Source organism: Rhinopithecus roxellana, chromosome 20 (assembly GCF_007565055.1).
Source record: "Rhinopithecus roxellana isolate Shanxi Qingling chromosome 20, ASM756505v1, whole genome shotgun sequence".
Classification (NCBI taxonomy): Eukaryota; Metazoa; Chordata; class Mammalia; order Primates; family Cercopithecidae; genus Rhinopithecus; species Rhinopithecus roxellana.
The window spans coordinates 63,826,290-63,845,503 of record NC_044568.1 but is presented as its reverse complement, the minus strand read 5'-3'; the positions used below and the strand labels follow the sequence as shown (position 1 = coordinate 63,845,503).

Here is a 19,214-nt window from a genome sequence, read left to right as displayed (position 1 = left end):
CAGGGCTGCGGATTAGTGACCAACGGCTGTGTCCTGGCTGGGACAGTGTCCTCCGAGCCCACTGATGGCTTCCACTCCCCAGTCCTGGGCCCTGGGAGGAGGCTAGAACCTCGGCTATGGTCCTTCTGGTGAGCAGGAACTGGGCAAGACCCCAGGGGAGTTCTTTCCTTTCTTAGGAAGCTCGTCCCAACCCCCCAGCCATGAATTAAACATAGGCAAGAGGTAACCGCACACCAGAGAGGTGCAATCTGTGGGCCTGAAGAGGGGTGGGCTGAGGCCGCACCTGCGCTAGGAAAAGGGTGCCTTAGGAAAGTCTGTCTGGGCAGTGTCGGGGGCTGGGCCCAGCCCCGGTGCCCACCACCTTCACCCACGTTGACTATGGGCCATGGGGGAGTGAGGCAGGAGGAGTCAAGGCAGGCGGGGACCAGAGCACGTGATGTCCTTGGCTGACTCCAGTCCTGCTCGGATCAAGTCTGCTTCTAGATAGGTGGCGTAGCAGGAGGGCAGCACCTTGCCACGATGTTCCGTGGCCCGGCCGTGGTTGGCATGATCCCACCAGAGTGAGCTGGAGCAGATCTGCACCGTGGGCCACGTTTCTCAGAAAATACAGGGCTGTCCTGCGGGCCGCAGCCTAATGCCCACATTCCTCTCGGGGCAGATCAAAGGTTATTCAACCAGGTCACAGCCTTGCAAACCAACTACGTCCTCCTTCTGGAGTTTGTGTGATCCCTGGCCCGAGCCCGCACCCTCTCGGAGCGGGGTTCCAACTCTGTGGAAGCTCCACTGAGATGCAGGTAGGGTTGGCTTTCCTGGGGAAACACCAGTGGAATACGGCTATCGTCATGGGTGCCAGGGAAGCGGACGAGGCCAGGGATACAGGACGTGCAGGCAGTCTGGAACTGCGTGTCCCCCACAATACCTAAGGGCTCAGGAGTTTCTTCTCCCTCAAACAGAAACCCAGCACCTCAGGGTCACTGCATGCAGGTCCTAGCAATGCTTAATAGTTACCTGTTTTTTGGTGTATTTTTATTTTTATTTTTTAGACGGTCTCACTCTGTCACTCAGGTTGGAGTGTTATAATCTCAGCTCACTGCAGCCTTGACCTCCTGGGCTCAAGCGATCTTCCCACCTTGGCCTCCCAAAGTACTGGGGTTACAGGCATGAGCCACCACACCTGGCCAAGCCACCTGTGTTTATCGAGCTCACAAAGCCTGTTTGCATGTGTGAGTTCAATTATTGAACTAAAGCCTGTTTGCATGTGTGAGTTCAATTATTGCCACAAGAACCCGGTGCAGTAGCAGGTGGGACGCCCGTCGTGGAGATAAGGAAATGGGCTCAGTGTGTCTAACGGGCTTGTCCAAGGTCACTCAGCCAGGGCATGGAGCATCCCAGCTAATCCAAGGTCTCTGCCTTCCCATTCCCAATGCTTTAGTTCACAGCCTGACCTTTCTCAGTGCACTTTCCACAGCTCTGCTGTGCCGGGTAGTAAAAGACCCACTTCCTCCTCTTGGGCTTCCATGGCAAACATGGCCAGTTGACCCATATGGTATGATGCCAGGCACTTGGGACAGGTGGGAGAAAAATATATTTTGGGGATTGGGGGAGCAACTTTTTAAGGACCCCATGACCCTGGCTCACTGCAAGAAGAGTCCCAGGCCGGGCGCGGTGGCTTACGCCTGTAATCCCAGAACTTTGGGAGGCCGAGGCAAGCAGATCACTTGAGGTCAGGAGCTTGAGACCAGCCTGGCCAACACAGTGAAACCCTGTCTCTACTACAAATACAAAAATTAGCCGGACGGGGTGGTGTAGCTGTAGTCCCAGCTACTCAGGACTGAGGCAGGAGAATTGCTTGAATCTGGGAGGCGGAGGTTGCAGTGAGCCAAGATGGCACCACTGTACTCCATCCTGGGCGACAGAGTGAGGCTCTGTCCCACCCCCAACCCCTCAAAAAAAAAAAGTCCCAGGAGAGCAAGGTTCATGAGCCAGAAGAGAAGCTGAGTGGATAAAAGATTAATGAGACACTGGAAGGCCTAGGCTGGAACCGACACGCTGTGTGACCCTGAGGATGGCACTCCCACTCCTGAAACTCAGTATCCAATGGTGTAGAGCCAGGATGACCCCTCTGCTGGGCCCCTAACCAGGGCATTGCAACTTGGTTTCCATGGTACTTCCTCCCAGGCCCAGACTTTTTACTGCAGCCTGCTTGGTGGCTGGGGTGGGTTTGGAGAATGGGCAGCCTCGTTCTTGCAAGGCAACTTTCCCCAGGTGAGGCTATTACAGGGTTTACATCCACCACCCAGACTGTAGGATTCACATTTTGCTATATTTTCTTTATCACCTGTGTCTCTATCTATTGCACCCCTCTCCAGCTCATGCATAGCTGATACCTCTTTGCCCAGTCTGCACTTGAAGCTTATAGCGGTCAAGTCATTTTGTCTCTTCCTGAAGCAGCTCCTTTCTTTAAAGCCTTGAAATCTTGTTGATGGTCTCCAAAAACAAAACAAAACAAAACAAAACAAAACAAAACAAAAAAAACAAAAAAACAAACAAACAAAAAAAAACCCATTCAACTCTAGGAGAGTTGTGGCCACATTTTCTTCTAAAAATTACATGTCCAGGCCAGGCATAGTAGCTCACACCTATAATCCCAGCACTTTGGGAGGCCAAGGTGGGTGGACTGCTTGAGCTCAGGAGTTTGAGACCAGCCTGGGCAGCATGGTGAAATCCTGTCTCTAAAAAAAATACAAAAAATTAGCTGGGCATGGTAGCATGTGTCCATAGTCCCACCTACCTGGGAGGCTGAGGTGGGAGGATAGCCTGAGCCGGGGAGGTCAAGGCTGCAGTGAACTGTGATCATGCCACTACACACCAGCCTGGGTAACAGACCAAGATTCTGTCTCAAAAAAAAAAAAAAAAAAAAAAAAAAAAAATTAGGCCAGGTGCAGTGGCTTATGACTGTAGTCCCAGCACTTTGGGAGGCCGAGGTGGGCGGATCACCTGAGGTCAGCAGTTTGAGGCCAGCCTGGCCAACATGGCGAAATCCTGTCTCTACTAAAAATACAAAATTTAGCTGGGTATAGTGGCACACACCTGTAATCCCAGCTACTCGGGAGGCTGAGGTATAAGAATCACCTGAGCCCAGGAGACAGAGGTTGCAGTGAGCTGAGATCACACCACTGCACTGCAGCCTGGGCAACAGAATGAGATTCTAAAAAAAAAAATAAAAAAAAAAAAAAAAAAAAAAATTCATGTCTATTTAATTTTTAAATTTTTCTCGAGATGAAGTCTGGTTCTGTTGCCCAAGAAAAGAAGAAGATGGAGTGCAGTGGCGCAATTTCGGTTCACTGTGACCTCTGCTTCTGGGGCTTTGACCTCCACATCCCAGGCTCAAGCCATCTTCCTACCTCAGCCTCCTGAGTAGCTGGACTGTGGGTGTGCGCCACCATACCCAGGTAATTTTTGTATTTTTAGTAGAGATGGGGCTTCACCATGTTGCTTAGGCTGCTCTCAAAGTTCAAGCCATCTGCTGGGATTACAGGCGTGAGCCACCACACCCAGCCCCAAATTAGTATGTTGAAGTTCTAACTCCATTACCTCCATGTCACTGTATTTAGAGATAGGGTCTTTAAAGAGGTAATTAAAGTTAAATGAGGTCACTGGGGTGGGTCCTGATCCAACCTGACTGGTCCCGTTATAAGAACAGACACACAGAGGGAAGATCCCGTGAAGACACAGGGAGAAGGCAGCTGTAGACAAGCCAAGGAGAGAGATCCTCAGAGGAAACCAACCCACTGGCACCTTGATCTTGGCCTTTATGCCTCCTGAGAAAATACATTCTGTTTTTTAAGCCACCCAGTGTGTGGAACCTTATATGGCAGCCCTAGCAAATGAATACAGCCCTTATGAAAACCGTACAGCTAATATCACATTTAACAGTGAGACCAAAGACTTTCCTCCCTAAGATCAAAACAAGGCAAGGATGTCTTTCCTCACCGGTCCCACTAAACATTGTACTATTGAATGTGCAATGTGTGCATTAAGTTAACAAAAAGACATTAAAGGCATCCATACTGAAAAGAAATAAAACTATCTTCATTTGTAGATGACATAATTCTACTGTGGAAAATCCGAAGGAATGTTTAAAAAAAAAAAAAACCCTACTAGAATAAAGGGTGACATCTGTAATCCCAGCACTTTGGGAGACCGAGGTGGATGGATTGCTTGAGGTCAGGAGTTCAAGACCAGCCTGGTCAACATGGTGAAACCTCATCTCTACTAAAAATACAAAAAATTAGCCAGGCGTGGTGGTGGGCAACTGTAATCCCAGCTACTCTACTCAGGAGGCTGAGACAGGAGAATTGCTTGAACCTGGGAGGTGGAGGTTACAGTAAGCCAAGATTGCGCCACTGCACTGCAGACTAGGCAACAGAATGAGACTCAATCTCAAAAAAAAAAAAAAAAAAATCCATATATATAAAACTGTAGAACAACATTGCTGAGAGAAACTAAAGATCTAAAAAAATGCATAGACATTTCACATTCATGGAATAGAAGACTCAATATTGTTTCGTTGTTTGTTTTTTGAGACTGAGTCTTGCTCTGTCATCCAGGGTGGAGTGCAGTGGCGTGATCTCTTCCTACTGCAACCTCCGTCTCCCGGGTTTAAGTGATTATCCTGCCTCAGCCTCCCAAGTAGCTTGGATCACAGGCACCTGCCACCACACCTGGCTAATTTTTATATTTTTAGTAGAGGCAGGGTTTCACCATGTTGGCCAGGCAGGTCTTGAACTCCTGACCTCAAGTGAGCCGCACACCTTGACCTCCCAAAGTGCTGAAATTATAGGCATGAGTCAGCACACCTGGCCAATTTTTGTATTTTTAGTAGAGTTAGATTTCACTGTATAGATGAATGGTAATTCTCCCCAAATTTGTCTATTAATTCAATGCAATGCCCATCAAACTTCCAAAAGATTTTCGTTGTTGTGTTTATTTATTTATTTATTTTTTTTTTTGAGACGGAGTCTCGCTCTGTCACCCATTCTGGAGTGCAGTGGCCCAATCTCGGCTCACTGCAAGCTCCGCCTCCTGGGTTCACGCCATTCTCCTGCCTCAGCCTCCCGAGTAGCTGGGACTACAGACGCCCGCAACCTCGCCCGGCTAATTTTTTGTATTTTCAGTAGAGACGGGGTTTCACCGTGTTAGCCAGGATGGTCTCGATCTCCTGACCTTGTGATCCGCCCGTCTCGGCCTCCCAAAGTGCTGGGATTACAGGCGTGAGCCACTGCGCCCGGCCTGTTGTGTTTATTTTAAAGCAATTGAGAGGCCAGGTGTGGTGGCATGTGCCTATAATCCCAGCTATTTGGGAGGCTGAGGCAGGAGGATCCCTTGAGCCCAGGAGTTTGAGACCAGCCTGGACAATATAGCAAGATCCATCTCAAATTGGATCTTAAAACTGGATCTTAAAATTTGCATGGAAACGCAAAGGAATTAGAATAACCAAAGCACATCTGAAAAAGAATAAAACTGGAGAATGTATACTACCTGATTTCAAAACTTGCTATGAAACTTCTAGTAATCACATCTATAAGATATGGAAAAAGGATAGATACAGATCAAGGGAACAGAATGAACAATACACAAAAAAACTCTTATATTTATGACCAATTTATTTTGTTTTATTTGAGGGTCTTGCTTTGTCACCCAGGCTGGAGTGCAGGGCACCCTCATTGCTCAGAGTAACCTCGAACTCCTGGGCTCAAGCCATCCTCACGCCTCAGCCTCCTAAGCAGGTAGGACTACAGGCACGTGCCACCATACCCAGCTGCTTTTTTTTTTTTTCCAGACAGGGTCTCACTCTGTCACCCAGCTGGGGTTCAGGTAATCCTCCCACCTCAGCCTCCCAGGTAGTTGGGACTATGGGCATGCAATAGCATGCCTGGCTAATTTTTTGTATTTTTGGTAGAGACGGGGTCTTGCCATGTTGTCTAGGCTGGTCTAAAACTCCTGAGCTCAAGTGATCCTCCTGCATTGGCCTCCCAAAGCACTGACATTACAGTTGTGAGCCACTGTGCCTGGCCATTTTCTTTTTCTTCTTTTTTCTTGTTTTTGAAATGGAGTCTCGCTCTGTTGCCCAGGCTGGAGTGCAGTGGCACCATCTCGGCTCACTGTGAGCTCCACCTCCTGGGTTCACACCATTCTCTTGCCTCAGCCTCCCGAGTAGCTGGGACTACAGGCGCCTGCCATCATGCCCGGCTAATTTTTTGTATTTTTAGTAGAGATGGGGTTTCATTGTGTTAGCCAAGATGGTCTTGATCTCCTGACCTTGTGATCCACCTGCCTTGGCCTCCCAAAGTGCTGGTATTACAGGCTTGAGCCACCGTGCCTGGCCCTTTTTTTTTTTTTTAAGATAGGGGTCTCACTATGTTGCCCAGGCTGGAGTGCAGTGGCTATTCACAGGTGCAACCATAGTTCACTGCAACCTCCAACTCCTGGTCAGCCGCTACTTCTTAAAATGTTTCTCTGTCTGGTTCCTGTTTCAGAGTCTGGTTCATGACTCTACTACACTTCAGTTTCAAAAGCTGGTAACAAAGGAAAGAACATGCCAAGAGCTGAGGTTCTGCTGTGATGAGACCACCCAAGCTCCCTGTATCTATACCAAGGGATCTGTTGCCCAGGCTGGAGTGCAGTGGTGCGGTCTTGGCTCACTGCAACCTCCGCTTCCCGGGTTCAAGCGATTCTCCTGCTTCAGCCTCTCAAGTAGCTGGGATTATAGACATGCACTACCATACCCGGCTAATTTTTGTATTTTTAGTACAGATGGGGTTTCGCCATGTTGGCCAGACTGGTCTTGAACTCCTGACCTCAAGTGATCTGCCTGCCTCGGCCTTCCAAAAAAATGCTGGGATTACAGGAGTGTGCCACTGTGCCCAGCCCGGATGACTTAGATTTTCAAGGCTTACAGAAGTTGGTACCTTGTGTAAATAGGCTCGGGAGGTCTGGATGCCAGATGTTCTTCTGAGGTTGCTGTTCTCATAACTGCTGTATTCAAGTATGTCACCCAATTGAGATGAAATGCCTAGAGCACAGTCGCGGAGTGGGACCAGCTGGGCTGAGGAGGGAATGAAGTACAAACATCCATCGATGTTCAGGGCCCTGAAGCAGCTGGAAAGTGCAGGTGTTCAAATCACCAGAGGCATGGCTCTATCTGCTCACATATGATGCTCACAGATGCATGTCCTGGGCATGGCAACAGAGCTCCCCAGACCATGGTTAACTCACCGCATGCATCTGGAGTTCAGAGTTCAGTCCACACCAAGGCGCAGTGGTTACTTTTATAAATAAACAAGTCACAATGAACATAGTTAAAAGAAGTCAGTACTAGTGGCACTTGGGGACTCCAGCCCAGCTCCCATCACAAGCAACTGGCCACCAGGTCTGGACCCATGTCCTTTGCTCTTGGCCTACTGAGGTCATTCAGTTTTGCTCATCTCCTGCAACCTGGAAACCCAAGGGAGCAGGCCGTGCAATTCATCCTGGAAGAGTAATAGAAGAACAGCTGTCGTGCATGGAAAGATCTTGCAATGGGTCAAATACTATATTTTTTGAGACACGGCCTTGATCTGTCATCCAGGCTGGAGTGCAGTGGCATGATCACGGCTCACTGCAGTCTTGAACTTCTGGGCTGAAGCAATCCCTTCACCTCAGCCTCCTGGGTAATTGGGACTACAGGCACACACCACTCTACCTGGCTAATTTTTTGATTTTTGGTAAAGATGGGGTCTCGCTAAGTTGCCCAGGCCAGTCTTGAACTCCTGCGCTCAAGCAATTCCTCTGCCTCGGCCTCCCAAAGTGTTGGGATTACAGGCGTGAACCACCATAACAGTCTGGGTCAAGTATTTTATATTCATTAGTTGAGTTTCATAACAACCCTATGAAGTAGGCATCACTGTCCATTTTAAAACAAGTAAACAGAGGCCTAGGAAAGGCAACCACCCAAGGTCATACACCAAGGAAGAGGCAATGCTGGCATTCAGGCCCAGGCCAGTAAACCCAAAACCCCATGCCCTTGACCCACCACAACAGTCTGGGATTCTGAGGGGCTTGAATCAGGTGACACCTCAGATCTAAGCATCTGAAGGTCCCTAACTGCAGAGCATTTCATGAGAACAAGCCACTGGAGGGTAAGCACACATTGCTCTTCTCAAGGGAGGGTGAACTAAAGGAGCCTCATCTCAGTCCCCCTGTGCCATGGAGGCCACACTGGGTGAGCACCCTTGGGGGGGATGCATGGCCTGACTGGGGTGCTAATGGTCCCGGCACTGGGCTCTCCACGTAAACAGCTGTGTGAATCCAGGAGGCTCAAATCACGTGCCACAGCGCCACCTACTGGCCAGCGAACAACAACATCGTCCTGTTGTAAAGTTGGCAAACAATCATTTAAAAAATTTCTAAGGCCAGGCGCGGTGGGTCAAGCCTGTAATCCCAGCACTTTGGGAGGCTGAGGTGGGCAGATCATGAGGTCAGGAGATCGAGACTATCCTGGCCAACATGGTGAAACCCCATGTCTACTAAAAATACAAAAAATTAGCGTGGTGGCATGTACCTGTAATCCCAGCTACTTGGGAGGCTGAGGCGGGAGAATCCCTTGAACCAGGGAGTCAGAGGTTGCAGTGAGCCAAGATCGTGCCATTGCACTCCAGCCTGGTGACACAGCAAGATTCTGTCTCAAAAAGAAAAAAAAAATCAAACATTTAAAATCCTTACATTCCCCCCCCCCTTTTTTTTTTTTTTTTTTTTTTTTTTTGAGACAGAGCTTCGCTCTTGTTGCCCAGGCTGGAGTGCAATGGTGTGATCTCGGCTCACTGCAAGTTGTGACTCCCTGGTTCAAGCGATTCTCCTGCCTCAGCCTCCCGCACAGCTGGGATTACAGGTATGCACCACCATGCCTGGCTAATTTTGCATTTTTAGTGGAGACGGGGTTTCACCATGTTGGCCAGGATGGTCTTGAATTCCCGATCTCAGGTGATCCACCTGCCTCAGCCTCCCAAAGTGCTGGGATTACAGGCGTGAGCCACTGCGCTCGGCCTAAAATCCTTAAATCTTAAAAGACATTTTAATGATTTTGCCCTCCACTTTTTGCTCATTCATTTAATTATCTGTTAAACACCAAACACAACGTGAGGTGTTGGAGTTTGGGAGAATTTGAGTTCTTCTCAGAGAATTCGAGACTTACAGAACCAGCAGGGCAGAGAACCAAATAAAGACATATCAGAAACAGGTGTGTGAGGACCCCAAAGGGGGCTATTCTCTTGGGGAAGCAAAGGCTCCACTGTGGGATGATGGTGGTCTTGGGCTGAGCTTTTGAAAGATAGGAGGGGCCAGGCACAGTGGCTCACACCTGTAATCCCAGCACTTTGGGAGGCTGAGGTAGGTGGATCACCTGAGGTCAGGAGTTCGAGACCAGCCTGACCAATGACCAATATGGTGAAACCTCATCTCTACTAAAAATACAAAATTAGCCAGGCATGGTGGCGCATGCCTGTAATCCCAGCTACTCCGGAGGCTGAGGCAGAATTGTTGGAACCTGGGAGGCGGAGGTTGTAGTGAGCTGACATCCCGCCACTGCATTCCAGCAGCCTGGGCAACAAGAACGAAACTCCATCTCAACCAATCAATCAATCAAGTGAAAGACAGGAGGGCTCTGTGAGGACAACTTGGGAGAGTGGGGGTTCATGTGACCCTCAATTCGGGACTTTCCACAAGCACAGGGGACGGCTGCCAGGATGCATTTTAGTGAGCAAATATGGGAGTGGGAAACCTCTCAGTGTGACTGGAGAGCAGGATTCGAGGTGAGATCCAGCTGTGGACAGGGAGCACGCACCCAGCTGCAGGCCCCACATTACACGCAGCATGGGCTGGAGCCCTGGGGCAGCGTGGCCCGGCACACCCTGGAGACCCTGGTTGGTCAGGCTAAGGACTGAGAGCTTTGTCTCATGACAAAGGGGAGTCCCTCAACGGTTTCAAGGCAGTGAGTAAACTGACCTACTGTGTTTTATAAAGACAACCCTGCAGTGGGAGGGGATGACATGAGAAGCAGGAAAATCAGTAAGAGATTTCTCCTGAAGTCAGGGCTGACAACCCTCTCTGCCACAGCAGCAGTGGTGGGACAGAGAGGTCCGAACAGAGGAGAGGCACTGAGGAGACAGACCCTGTAAGGCTGGGTGATAAGCAGGAGGCAGAGGGAGAGGCGAGTGGGGAGACCAGGTGAGCCCCAGGTTTCTGGTGTGGCTGACCACTCCTGAACTGGAATAGAAGGGGCTGATTTAGAAGACAAGATGAAGAGATAGTTGTAAACATGTGAACCTATAAGATTCTCAAAGTACAAATACTTAAAAAAAAAAAAACCCTCAAAAATTAGTTGGGGCCAGGCACAGTGGCTCACGCCTGTAATCCCAGCACTTTGGGAGGCCAAGGCAGGTGGATCACTTGAGGCAGGAGTTTGAGACCAGCCTGGCCAACATGGCGACACCCCGTCTCTACAAAAATACAAAAATTAGCTGGGCATGGTGGCGCGTGCCTGTAATCCCAGCTACTCTGGAAGCTGAGGCAGGAGAATCACTTGAACCTGGGAGTGACGGTTGCAGTGAGCCGAGATCGCACCACTGCACTCCAGCCTGGGCAACAAAGCAAGACTCCGTTTAAAAAAAAAAAAAAAAAAAAATTAGTTGAACAGGTCAAGTCCAGCGACTAACGTGTGGATGGAAGCTGGTGTAGAAAGAGAGCACTGGCTATTTCTCTCAGTGTTGTTTCCACAGTGTGAGCACACGACCCCCCTTGCTTTCCACACAAACCTGAGCACACACATGCCCGCGTGGAACGTCAGGTGGCAAGTTCCTCCTATGAGGTCAGCTGTAGGCAGATGGCTGGTCGGAACTTCAGGAGGAGGCGGGAAGCTTTTCCCCCCAGTCACTCCAGCGCTGCAGGGAGGGTAAGATAAACACCTGCATCTTCCCTACCCCCATTCACAAATCTTTCCTTACACTGTGGTAACACAGGGAGGCACACACACTCCTCTGCACAGTTTATGCTTTCTGGTAGCAAACACATTTAAGTCGCTACAGATGAAGAACATTTCACAAGCAGCCGTGCAAGAGTAGTTAAAATGTCTGTTTATTCATTTACAAACCTAGTAACGTCAGAAGAAACTCAGTGGAAACCTTGCTTGGTGGAGACAGTGCACAGTGTTAGTGCCACATTCACAGGGGCAGAAATGCTCGGTCACCCTGTGCACCCAAAGTCACCAAGGATCTCTAGAAAAGATCCCACTTACTGAAGTGCCTCGGATGTCTTCAGGGCCACACTGTAACTACACAGGAACAGAGAAGAGCTAAGCTGAACTGCACATTGACAAACACAAACGATGAGTCACAGGACTCTACAGTAATTACAATGGCATTTTTATACATCCCAAGTGTTGACCAGAGAGTAAAGTGTTAACTGAGCTGCTAGAAAACCCTTCACTGAAAGAGCTTTCTAGCCCACGTCCATTGTTCTGAGGAAGGAGAGGCTATGTGGGGCGGATGGGAACCCACACGCTGAGATGAACTTTTCTCTTTCTTCCAATCTGCACCCACCATCTGACATTCTGGAGTGTAAGGCACTAGAACCTGGCTTAGAGAATAGCGGGGCTCTAAGCTCCAGTTCTTGGTGTGCAAAGGAAATTCTGACATAGATCTTTTGACAGAGATGCTAAAAAATCCTCCCTATCTCCTGTAATTTCTGTCTTTGACAGGAAAACAAGAAGGCAGAAGATGTTTTGCAAAGGATAAAAACAGGTGCATCTAAGAATGAGAAAAATGGCCCATGAAGAAATGTGTAACTCTCCAAGAGATGCAGACACTCTGCTCGGAGAAGTCAAGAATCACAAACAACTCTTGATGTTTTATGGACAAAGGCAGGCAAAGGCATACAAAAATATTCAGTTATCTTGGAAAAGAGTGTACTGGTAGTGATCGGGGCTGCAAAGGCGAGCCCGGTATTGACAATGGGGGAGCCTTACAACTCAGCACCTTGAAGTGTTGGCCCGAAGTGGTGGCGGGGAGGAGGTGCTGACGGAGAGACCCATGGGCACCATTTACTGTGTGTACACAGGGCCTGGGGCAAGCCTCACACATCTACCATTTCTTCCACTCAACTGTGCTTCTCCTGAATCCATGTGCCTGAAATGACATGTGCAAGGTGAACATTCTTTATACTGTGCTAATACTGCTTATATCAATGTTTGTGATGGGTGTTTGGGGGATGGGGTGCAGCAGGAAAATTAGAATGGCAGGAGGTTCTTATTTATTATTAACCACTGTTGACCAAACCTCTATCTTAGAATTTTTTTTTTTTTTTTGAGACAGAGTCTCACTCTGTTACCCAGGCTGGAGTGCAGTGGTGTAATCTTGGCTCACTGCAATCTCTGCCTCCTGGGTTCAAGCGATTCTCCCACCTTGCTGGGCCTCCCAAAGTGCTGGGATTACAGGAGTGAGCGAACACGCCCGGCCAACCAAACCCCTATCTTAGATGTTAAAGACGACCCTGAATGACCACACTGGTGAAGCAAAAGAGACATAAAACTGACCCTTGTAACTAACCCCTGAAAGCAAGCCAACGCAAATTCCTCCACCAGGCCAGTATTCTAGGGCCAAAATGGAGACTGCGGGTCACAGAAGATTCCCTTCTATTTCAGGTTCTCAAAAAGTGGTGCAGACTCAAGCCAAATGCCAGGAAATGTGTCCCTACACCAGAGGAGAAGCAGAGCCAGAAATGAAGGCTACAGGTTGAGTGCTTCCTGTCTTCAGCGAAGCACTCAACGCTCTTGGAAATCTCCCATCATTCTTGCACCACTACTGCCACCAAGACGGTGGCGAGGGAGGAGGCTAACTTTTAAATACAGGCAAAGGCAGGTAATATACTGTGGAAGCTGGAGGTTTACTTTTCATACGCTTTAGTTACTTTCTTGGAAACAGCAGTCCAGGAAAGCAAGCAAACAGGTAAAACTCCGGCTGTGCATGAGGAGACGATCCAGGGCCAGCGTGCCTCCCAGTGAGAACCAAACAGCAGTGGCCAGCCTCTACTCCTGGGGCCAGAGTAAAACCGGGGTTTAATCACCGGGCAATGTGGTCTCTGTGTCTCTGGCCTGAATAAGATCTCTTGAATGTGGGGGGACAGGGATCCCTGGAAGAGCGTGAAAAATACAGTGGTCATTGTGCAGTTCTCTCTGCTGGAGCCTGTCCTGCCCTCATACGAGGTGCTGTGACAGCAACGCAAGGTGAAGGGAGATCACATGGCCCCGCTCAGCAGTTAGTGTTTGTCCCTTTTTGCTCCTCAGAGTTCCTGAATGAGAGATTTTCTGGCTTCAGTACCAACGATCACAGGAGGAGCATCTTCCTGATGCAAGCTTAGATGGAAGTCAATGACCCTGGCAGTGCTAAGAAAAGAAAGTCACACGTGCTCTGACAATGAAGGGGAGGTAACTAAGGGCATTTCAAGGGAGGGGAAGGCCCACGGAAAACTGGCAACCCTCAACCCTGGGTCTCCATCTGTTTATGCCAATACACGTTGTGTTCCTAAGTTCAGATGGCATACACCGACAAGAGAAGGCAGACACCGTCCTCCATGGTGAGCACAAAATGCTATGACAGGTAATTGCAGAGAGAAAGAAGCACCCAACTCCATAAAGCCAAGTCCAGTCACCCATTCACAAGAGTCCAGAATCCTTAAAATCTCTAGGGAGAGAAGACAAACAGGCTCCCCAGAATGAGCTGAGACACAAGGCAAACCCTTGGAAATGACACACAGATGACGACGCTGTGGTTGTCCCTCCTTATTCCTGCTGGATTTGCAGCCACAGCTCTGGATCGGGCATCTATTGGCCCCCCCGTTCACTCAAGAGGTCACTGCCTCTCAGGAGTCCAGAATGCTCCGACGTCCAACACCGACGGTCAGGAAGTTATGCTGCCCTCTCCTCTTGACCAGCTAAGAGGCTTGGACACTAGACAGAGGCAAAGCAATTATGCCAGAAGCAGGGGAGAGTCATTCACTGTCAGATCTGTCTGTTCAAACAGCTCACATTAGACCAATTACAGAAAACCACCAGACTCACACAGCCTATATTTGAATGAACCAGGAGAGACTTCAAGGATGAACTCTAAAGTGCTACAAATCTGTATGTTTGGGGTACTCAATAAACAAGTGATGTCCTAGAAGATCAACACCCCGTCACTCTTAGGAGTATGACCCTATTCACGGACAAGGTGTTTCAAATGACAGCCTGAGTGCTCACCCCTCCATCCTCCCCTCCTGGCAAGACAAGCACTCTGTTGCTCGGAGAGGGAAACGGACGTCATTTAACAGGAGGCCAGGACTTCTGGTTCTAGTTCAACAAACAGTGCATAGTTTTGGACACAGCATCAGATTTCCTGACTTCTTAGACAGGACAGCTAATTAAAAACATGTCAATCTCTAGTAATTAGTTGCAGATTAACAAGGGCAGAAGAGAATCCAAGTCTTTTTTTTTTTTTTTGAGACAGAGTCTTGCTCTTAGCCCAGGCTGGAGTGCAGTGGTGCGATCTCGGCTCACTGCAAGCTCCGCCTCCTGGGTTCACGCCATTCTCCTGCCTCAGCCTCCTGAGTAGCTGGGACTACAGGCGCCCGCCACCGTGCCCGGCTAATTTTTTGCATTTTTAGTAAGAGACGGGGTTTCACCGTGGTCTTGATCTCCTGACCTCGTGATCCACCCACCTTGGCCTCCCAAAGTGCTGGGATTACAAGCGTGAGCCACCGTGCCCGGCCAAGAATCCAAGTCTTAAAACTCTATGTGGGATACACTTCTGATGAAGCTTCTATTTGACTAATATACTGTGATGATGGCACTGTTCAATTTTAAACTATGGAGACAGCTTTTATTCTTTCGATTTGGATCCTGGTAAGTGGTGATACTGCTATGTAACACTTAAAGCACAAATGTATTGCCAAAGTTAAGGTTAAAGAGTTATGTCTATGTGTTAACTAAATTCTGGATTCAATTACAAATACATTTTCCTTTAGAAAGATGGCTTTGGAGGGGTGCAAATGCTACGTCTGGAAGAGCAGGGGAGGCCTGCAGCTCCCAGTCACCTGTCTCCATCTTCAGAGGTAAGTCTGCTCCCTGCTGGTAACGCCAGCATCTGCCCAAGGGCCTGTTCCTCCTCTCCCAAGGCATTCACAGCTGCTGTTCACTGGTCGACCCTCCAGCCGGCAACACCTTTCCTCCTCTCCTCCTCGCTGTCTAGAGGCAGCATCTCTGGGCTAGGTAAGTACATACTTGCCCTGAGACAACTAGACCCCCAAACAGAATTCTCATCATATGCTCCTTTAATATGCCAACTAGAACCATCCAAAAAGGTGGACACTAAAGTCAGTAATCACTAGGAGTGGTCTAGTTGGGGAAATGGCAAGAAATGTCTAGAAGGAGCCAGCCTAAGTGGGTAAACAGAGATCCCAAAGAAACACCAGAGAAGGCAGACACCTGAGCATTTTAAGCTGCTCTAATGAAATGGAAGGATCTCCCTTAATACACTTATAGACCTAACAGAGCTAATGCTTCCAAGATACCAATACACCAAAGGTTAGAGTTTAGCTAACCAAAATGTTTTATAGCAGTTTGTTTGCACTTAAAAAAAGTCAGATTAGGGCAGTTGATATGCAAGGGGAAAATGAAGTGTTGAGGCTGGACTGCTGATATCTAAGTTTCACCTTGGGAAAACAGAGACACTGCCTGAAAGTGCAGGGCACTCCTGGGCACGCACGTCGTCTTCCAGAGGATATGGAAGGGTGGGTGGAGGGAAACAAAGAGCCTGCGGTGAAAGGAGGAAAAGCAGTCTCTAGCCTTATGCAACGCACACCCCTCGGACTCAGAACTCTCAGTGGACTAATGTGGGTCACCTCTGCGGAGCTCTGCTCTGTGCTGGAGAGTCAAACCCAGAATTCTGGCAGCTCTCTGGAACTCAGCACGGCCCGCAAGGTTGAAGGGCCCAGGACAACACACCTGATCCCTTTCCCTCCCTGTTCCAAAAGGAGAGAAACATGACTTTATGGGCCATCTGTGCAGCGCACAGGTGAGGCTGACCTGACAAAGTCAGGCACACTGGGAGAAAAGGAGGGAGGGACGGCTGAACTTTGGACAGCTGAGAGAAAAGCAGCATCATTTCCACAGCAGACCACTCAGCGTCACTGCGGCGGGGACATTCTGAGGTCAGACCCTTTTGACTAGGAAAAGCAACACACAAGGCAACATGGTTTTTCCCTTTCAACCACTGTGGCGTACTTGCTTACTCAACTAAGAAAGAAAAAGCAACCTTATTATAGAGATCAGCAAGAGATGAAGAAAATTATAGGGAGGCTGCCCTGGCCCAAAGGTCTGCTAACGGCTTCTGCAGGGAGGATGAGGGTGGTGCCCGGTTAACTGCTTATCTCCACTGCAGACCAGAGAACGTCCGTGCGATGCCTCTCATCAGTGAGGTAGATGATCATCCTCTTGCCAGAGGTATCGAGTGCCAGCTCACAGCACAGCGGAACAGGAGAACGAGCTGCATCCGACAACACGGCAACCCCAGCAGAATTAATAGGCTGCTCCAAGAAAATGGAACCCAAGGGAGAGGGACTCGTGCCCCGAGGCCTGCACCACCCCAGCTTGCTCTGCTTTGAGATGCAGAATTTGAAAGCAGCTGTCACTGTCACTCACGTCCACAGTGGAGCTTGTTTCTGTCCTGCCTGTCAGACACACCTCCTGCCACCATGAAAGCTGAGTGGGGGTGGGAAGGGAAAAAGAGTCCAGAGTGAATATTAGGAGGAGGAGATGGAAGGACAAGGAAGGTTGCAGGGCAAAAATTTTTAAAGTAGGTCAAGTTCAAAATTATATCAAGGAGATGAGAGATGGGAGGCAAAAGCTCCATAAGAGGAACGGAGGCAGAAGGAAGAAAAGCTCCAAGGTGACGCCCGCTCCAGGACAAGATGATGGGGAGAAGGTGAGGCTGCCCTGGCATCACTTCCCATGTAAGTCACTCAGCTCCATGTCATCCTTTCGGCGCTTCTGGGTGAAGAGGGAGGCGACGGGGTAGAGCTTGGCCCTGGCCTGGAAGCGGTGTCCCGCGATGTCAATCTCATACTCTCCCCGGTTGATGAAATCTGCTGTCACCACCTGCTCTTCCCCTGTGTCCTCGGAAAAACTGTGCACAAAGCCCAGGCAAACGTGGCGCTCCAGGCTGTAGCTATAGGCACTGCTGGTGGTCTTGCCAACATACTGCCCATTCCGGTAAATGGGCTCTCCCCACCAAGGCCAAAGGTCTAGGTCTGTGTCATGGTCGTCCAGGATGAACATGGTGAGGCGTTTATACACTCCATTCTGCTTCTGCAGCAGGAGGGCATCACGACCGATGAAATCCATGCCCTAAGAAAGAAAGGAACTGCCAAGTCATCCAGTGACACTCAGACCCTCGGCACAGAAAGCAGCACCGTGGGAAGGGTCCCCTGGTGTCACCGCAATGACACAGAGAGGGGCACAGCCGCCTCCAACCACAACCCTGCCAGCTTTTGGGAAATGGTGTGATTTCCACCATGTGAGAAACTGCATGTGAAATATAAAAGACCCCTTGGTAATTTTTGTAACAACAGAGGTACACATTTTGTTGCCTATTTTATAAACATAAAGTCACAAAACCAGATAGAACAAAAACATTTAGGAAAAAGACTCACTCACTTAATAAAATACCCTATCAGTACAGTACTTTAGAAGAATGTTTTTTTTTTTTTTTGAGATGGAGTCTCGCTCTGTCACTCAGGCTGGAGTGCAGTGGCCGGATCTCAGCTCACTGCAAGCTCCGCCTCCTGGGTTCACGCCATTCTCCTGCCTCAGCCTCCCGGGTAGCTGGGACTACAGGCGCTGCCACCGCGCCTGGCTAGTTTTTTGTAGTTTTTAGTAGAGACGGGGTTTCACCGTGTTAGCCAGGATGGTCTCGATCTCCTGACCTCGTGATCCGCCCGTCTCGGCCTCCCAAAGTGCTGGGATTACAGGCTTGAGCCACCATGCCCGGCTAGAAGAATGTTTTTTATATTGGCCAGTCGCGGTGGCTCACGCCTGTAATGCCAGCACTTTGGGAGGCCGAGGCGGGCGGATCTCCTGAGGTCAGGAGTTCAAGACCAGCCTGACCAACTTGGAGAAACCCCATCTCTACTGGAAAAAAAAAAAAAATACAAAATTAGCTGGGCGTGGTGGCACATGCCTGAAATCCCAGCTACTTGGGAGGCTGAGGCAGGAGAATCACTTGAAGCCAGGAGGCAGAGGTTGCAGTGAGCCAAGATCGTGCCATTGCACTCCAGCCTGGGCAACAAGAACGAAGCTCCATCTCAAAAAAAGAAGAAAAAAAAAATACTGATTATCTTTAAATAGACAAAATATGGGTGATTTTAGTTTCCTTTTTTATATCTCCCAAAATGAGTTATTACCTTTTTTTTTTTTTTTTTTTTTGTGGGAGATGGAGCCTTGCTCTGTCACTCAGGTAGGAGTGTAGTGGCATGATCTCAGCTCACTGGACCCCCTTCCTCCCAGGTTCAGGCAATTCTCACGTCTCAGCCTCCCGAGCAGCTGGGATTACAGGTGCCTACCACCACGCCCAGCTAATTTTTATATTTTTACTAGAGATGGGGTTTCACCATGTTGGCCAGGCTGGTCTCGAACTCGTGACCTCAGGTGATCTGCCCAAAACAAAAAAAACAAAAAAATTAGGCCAGGTGTGGTGTCTCACATCTGTAATCCCAGCACTTTGGGAGGCCAAGGAGGGCGGATCACCTGAGCTCAGGAGTTTGAGACCACCTTGGCCAATGTGGCAAAACTCTGTCTTTACCAAAATACAAAAAATTAGCTGGGTGTGGTGACACGTCTGTGGTCCCAGCTACTTGGGAGGCTGAAGTGGGAGAATCACCTGAACATGAGAGGGCATTGCAGTGAGCCAACATTGCGCCCCTGCACTCCAACATGCGTGACAGAAAGAGACCCCACCTCAAAATCAAAAACAAAAGAAAAAGCCCACAAAAATTAGGCAGCTGATCAAAAGATGACTAGTTTGTACAAATATTCGTGGCATATTAATGCATCACCATAATTAACTTGGAATAGCCTCCCAGAAAGTACT

At 49.1% G+C, this 19,214-nt stretch overlaps 1 protein-coding gene and 1 long non-coding RNA gene across 7 annotated transcripts in view; one reads left to right on the top strand and one right to left on the bottom strand.

Annotated features, from left to right (window-relative positions):
• The first annotated feature begins 485 nt into the window (after positions 1–485).
• On the top strand, positions 486–17,618 carry LOC104677826. Its single transcript, XR_750099.2, has 3 exons — positions 486–794; positions 15,098–15,180; positions 17,444–17,618. It is a non-coding gene; the product is annotated as an uncharacterized LOC104677826 (long non-coding RNA).
• The window catches only part of PDPR (pyruvate dehydrogenase phosphatase regulatory subunit), a 47,746-nt gene continuing 44,196 nt past the window's right edge, over positions 15,665–19,214 (bottom strand). For 3 of the 6 annotated variants that reach the window (XM_030925400.1, XM_030925401.1, XM_030925402.1), the window contains one exon: positions 17,069–17,473. In XM_030925400.1, coding sequence (XP_030781260.1) covers positions 17,069–17,473 — 405 coding nt within the window. Of the gene's footprint in view, positions 17,474–19,214 lie in introns of all 6 variants that reach the window. The other 3 variants (XM_010382955.2, XM_030925399.1, XM_030925397.1) reach the window with 2 other exon arrangements.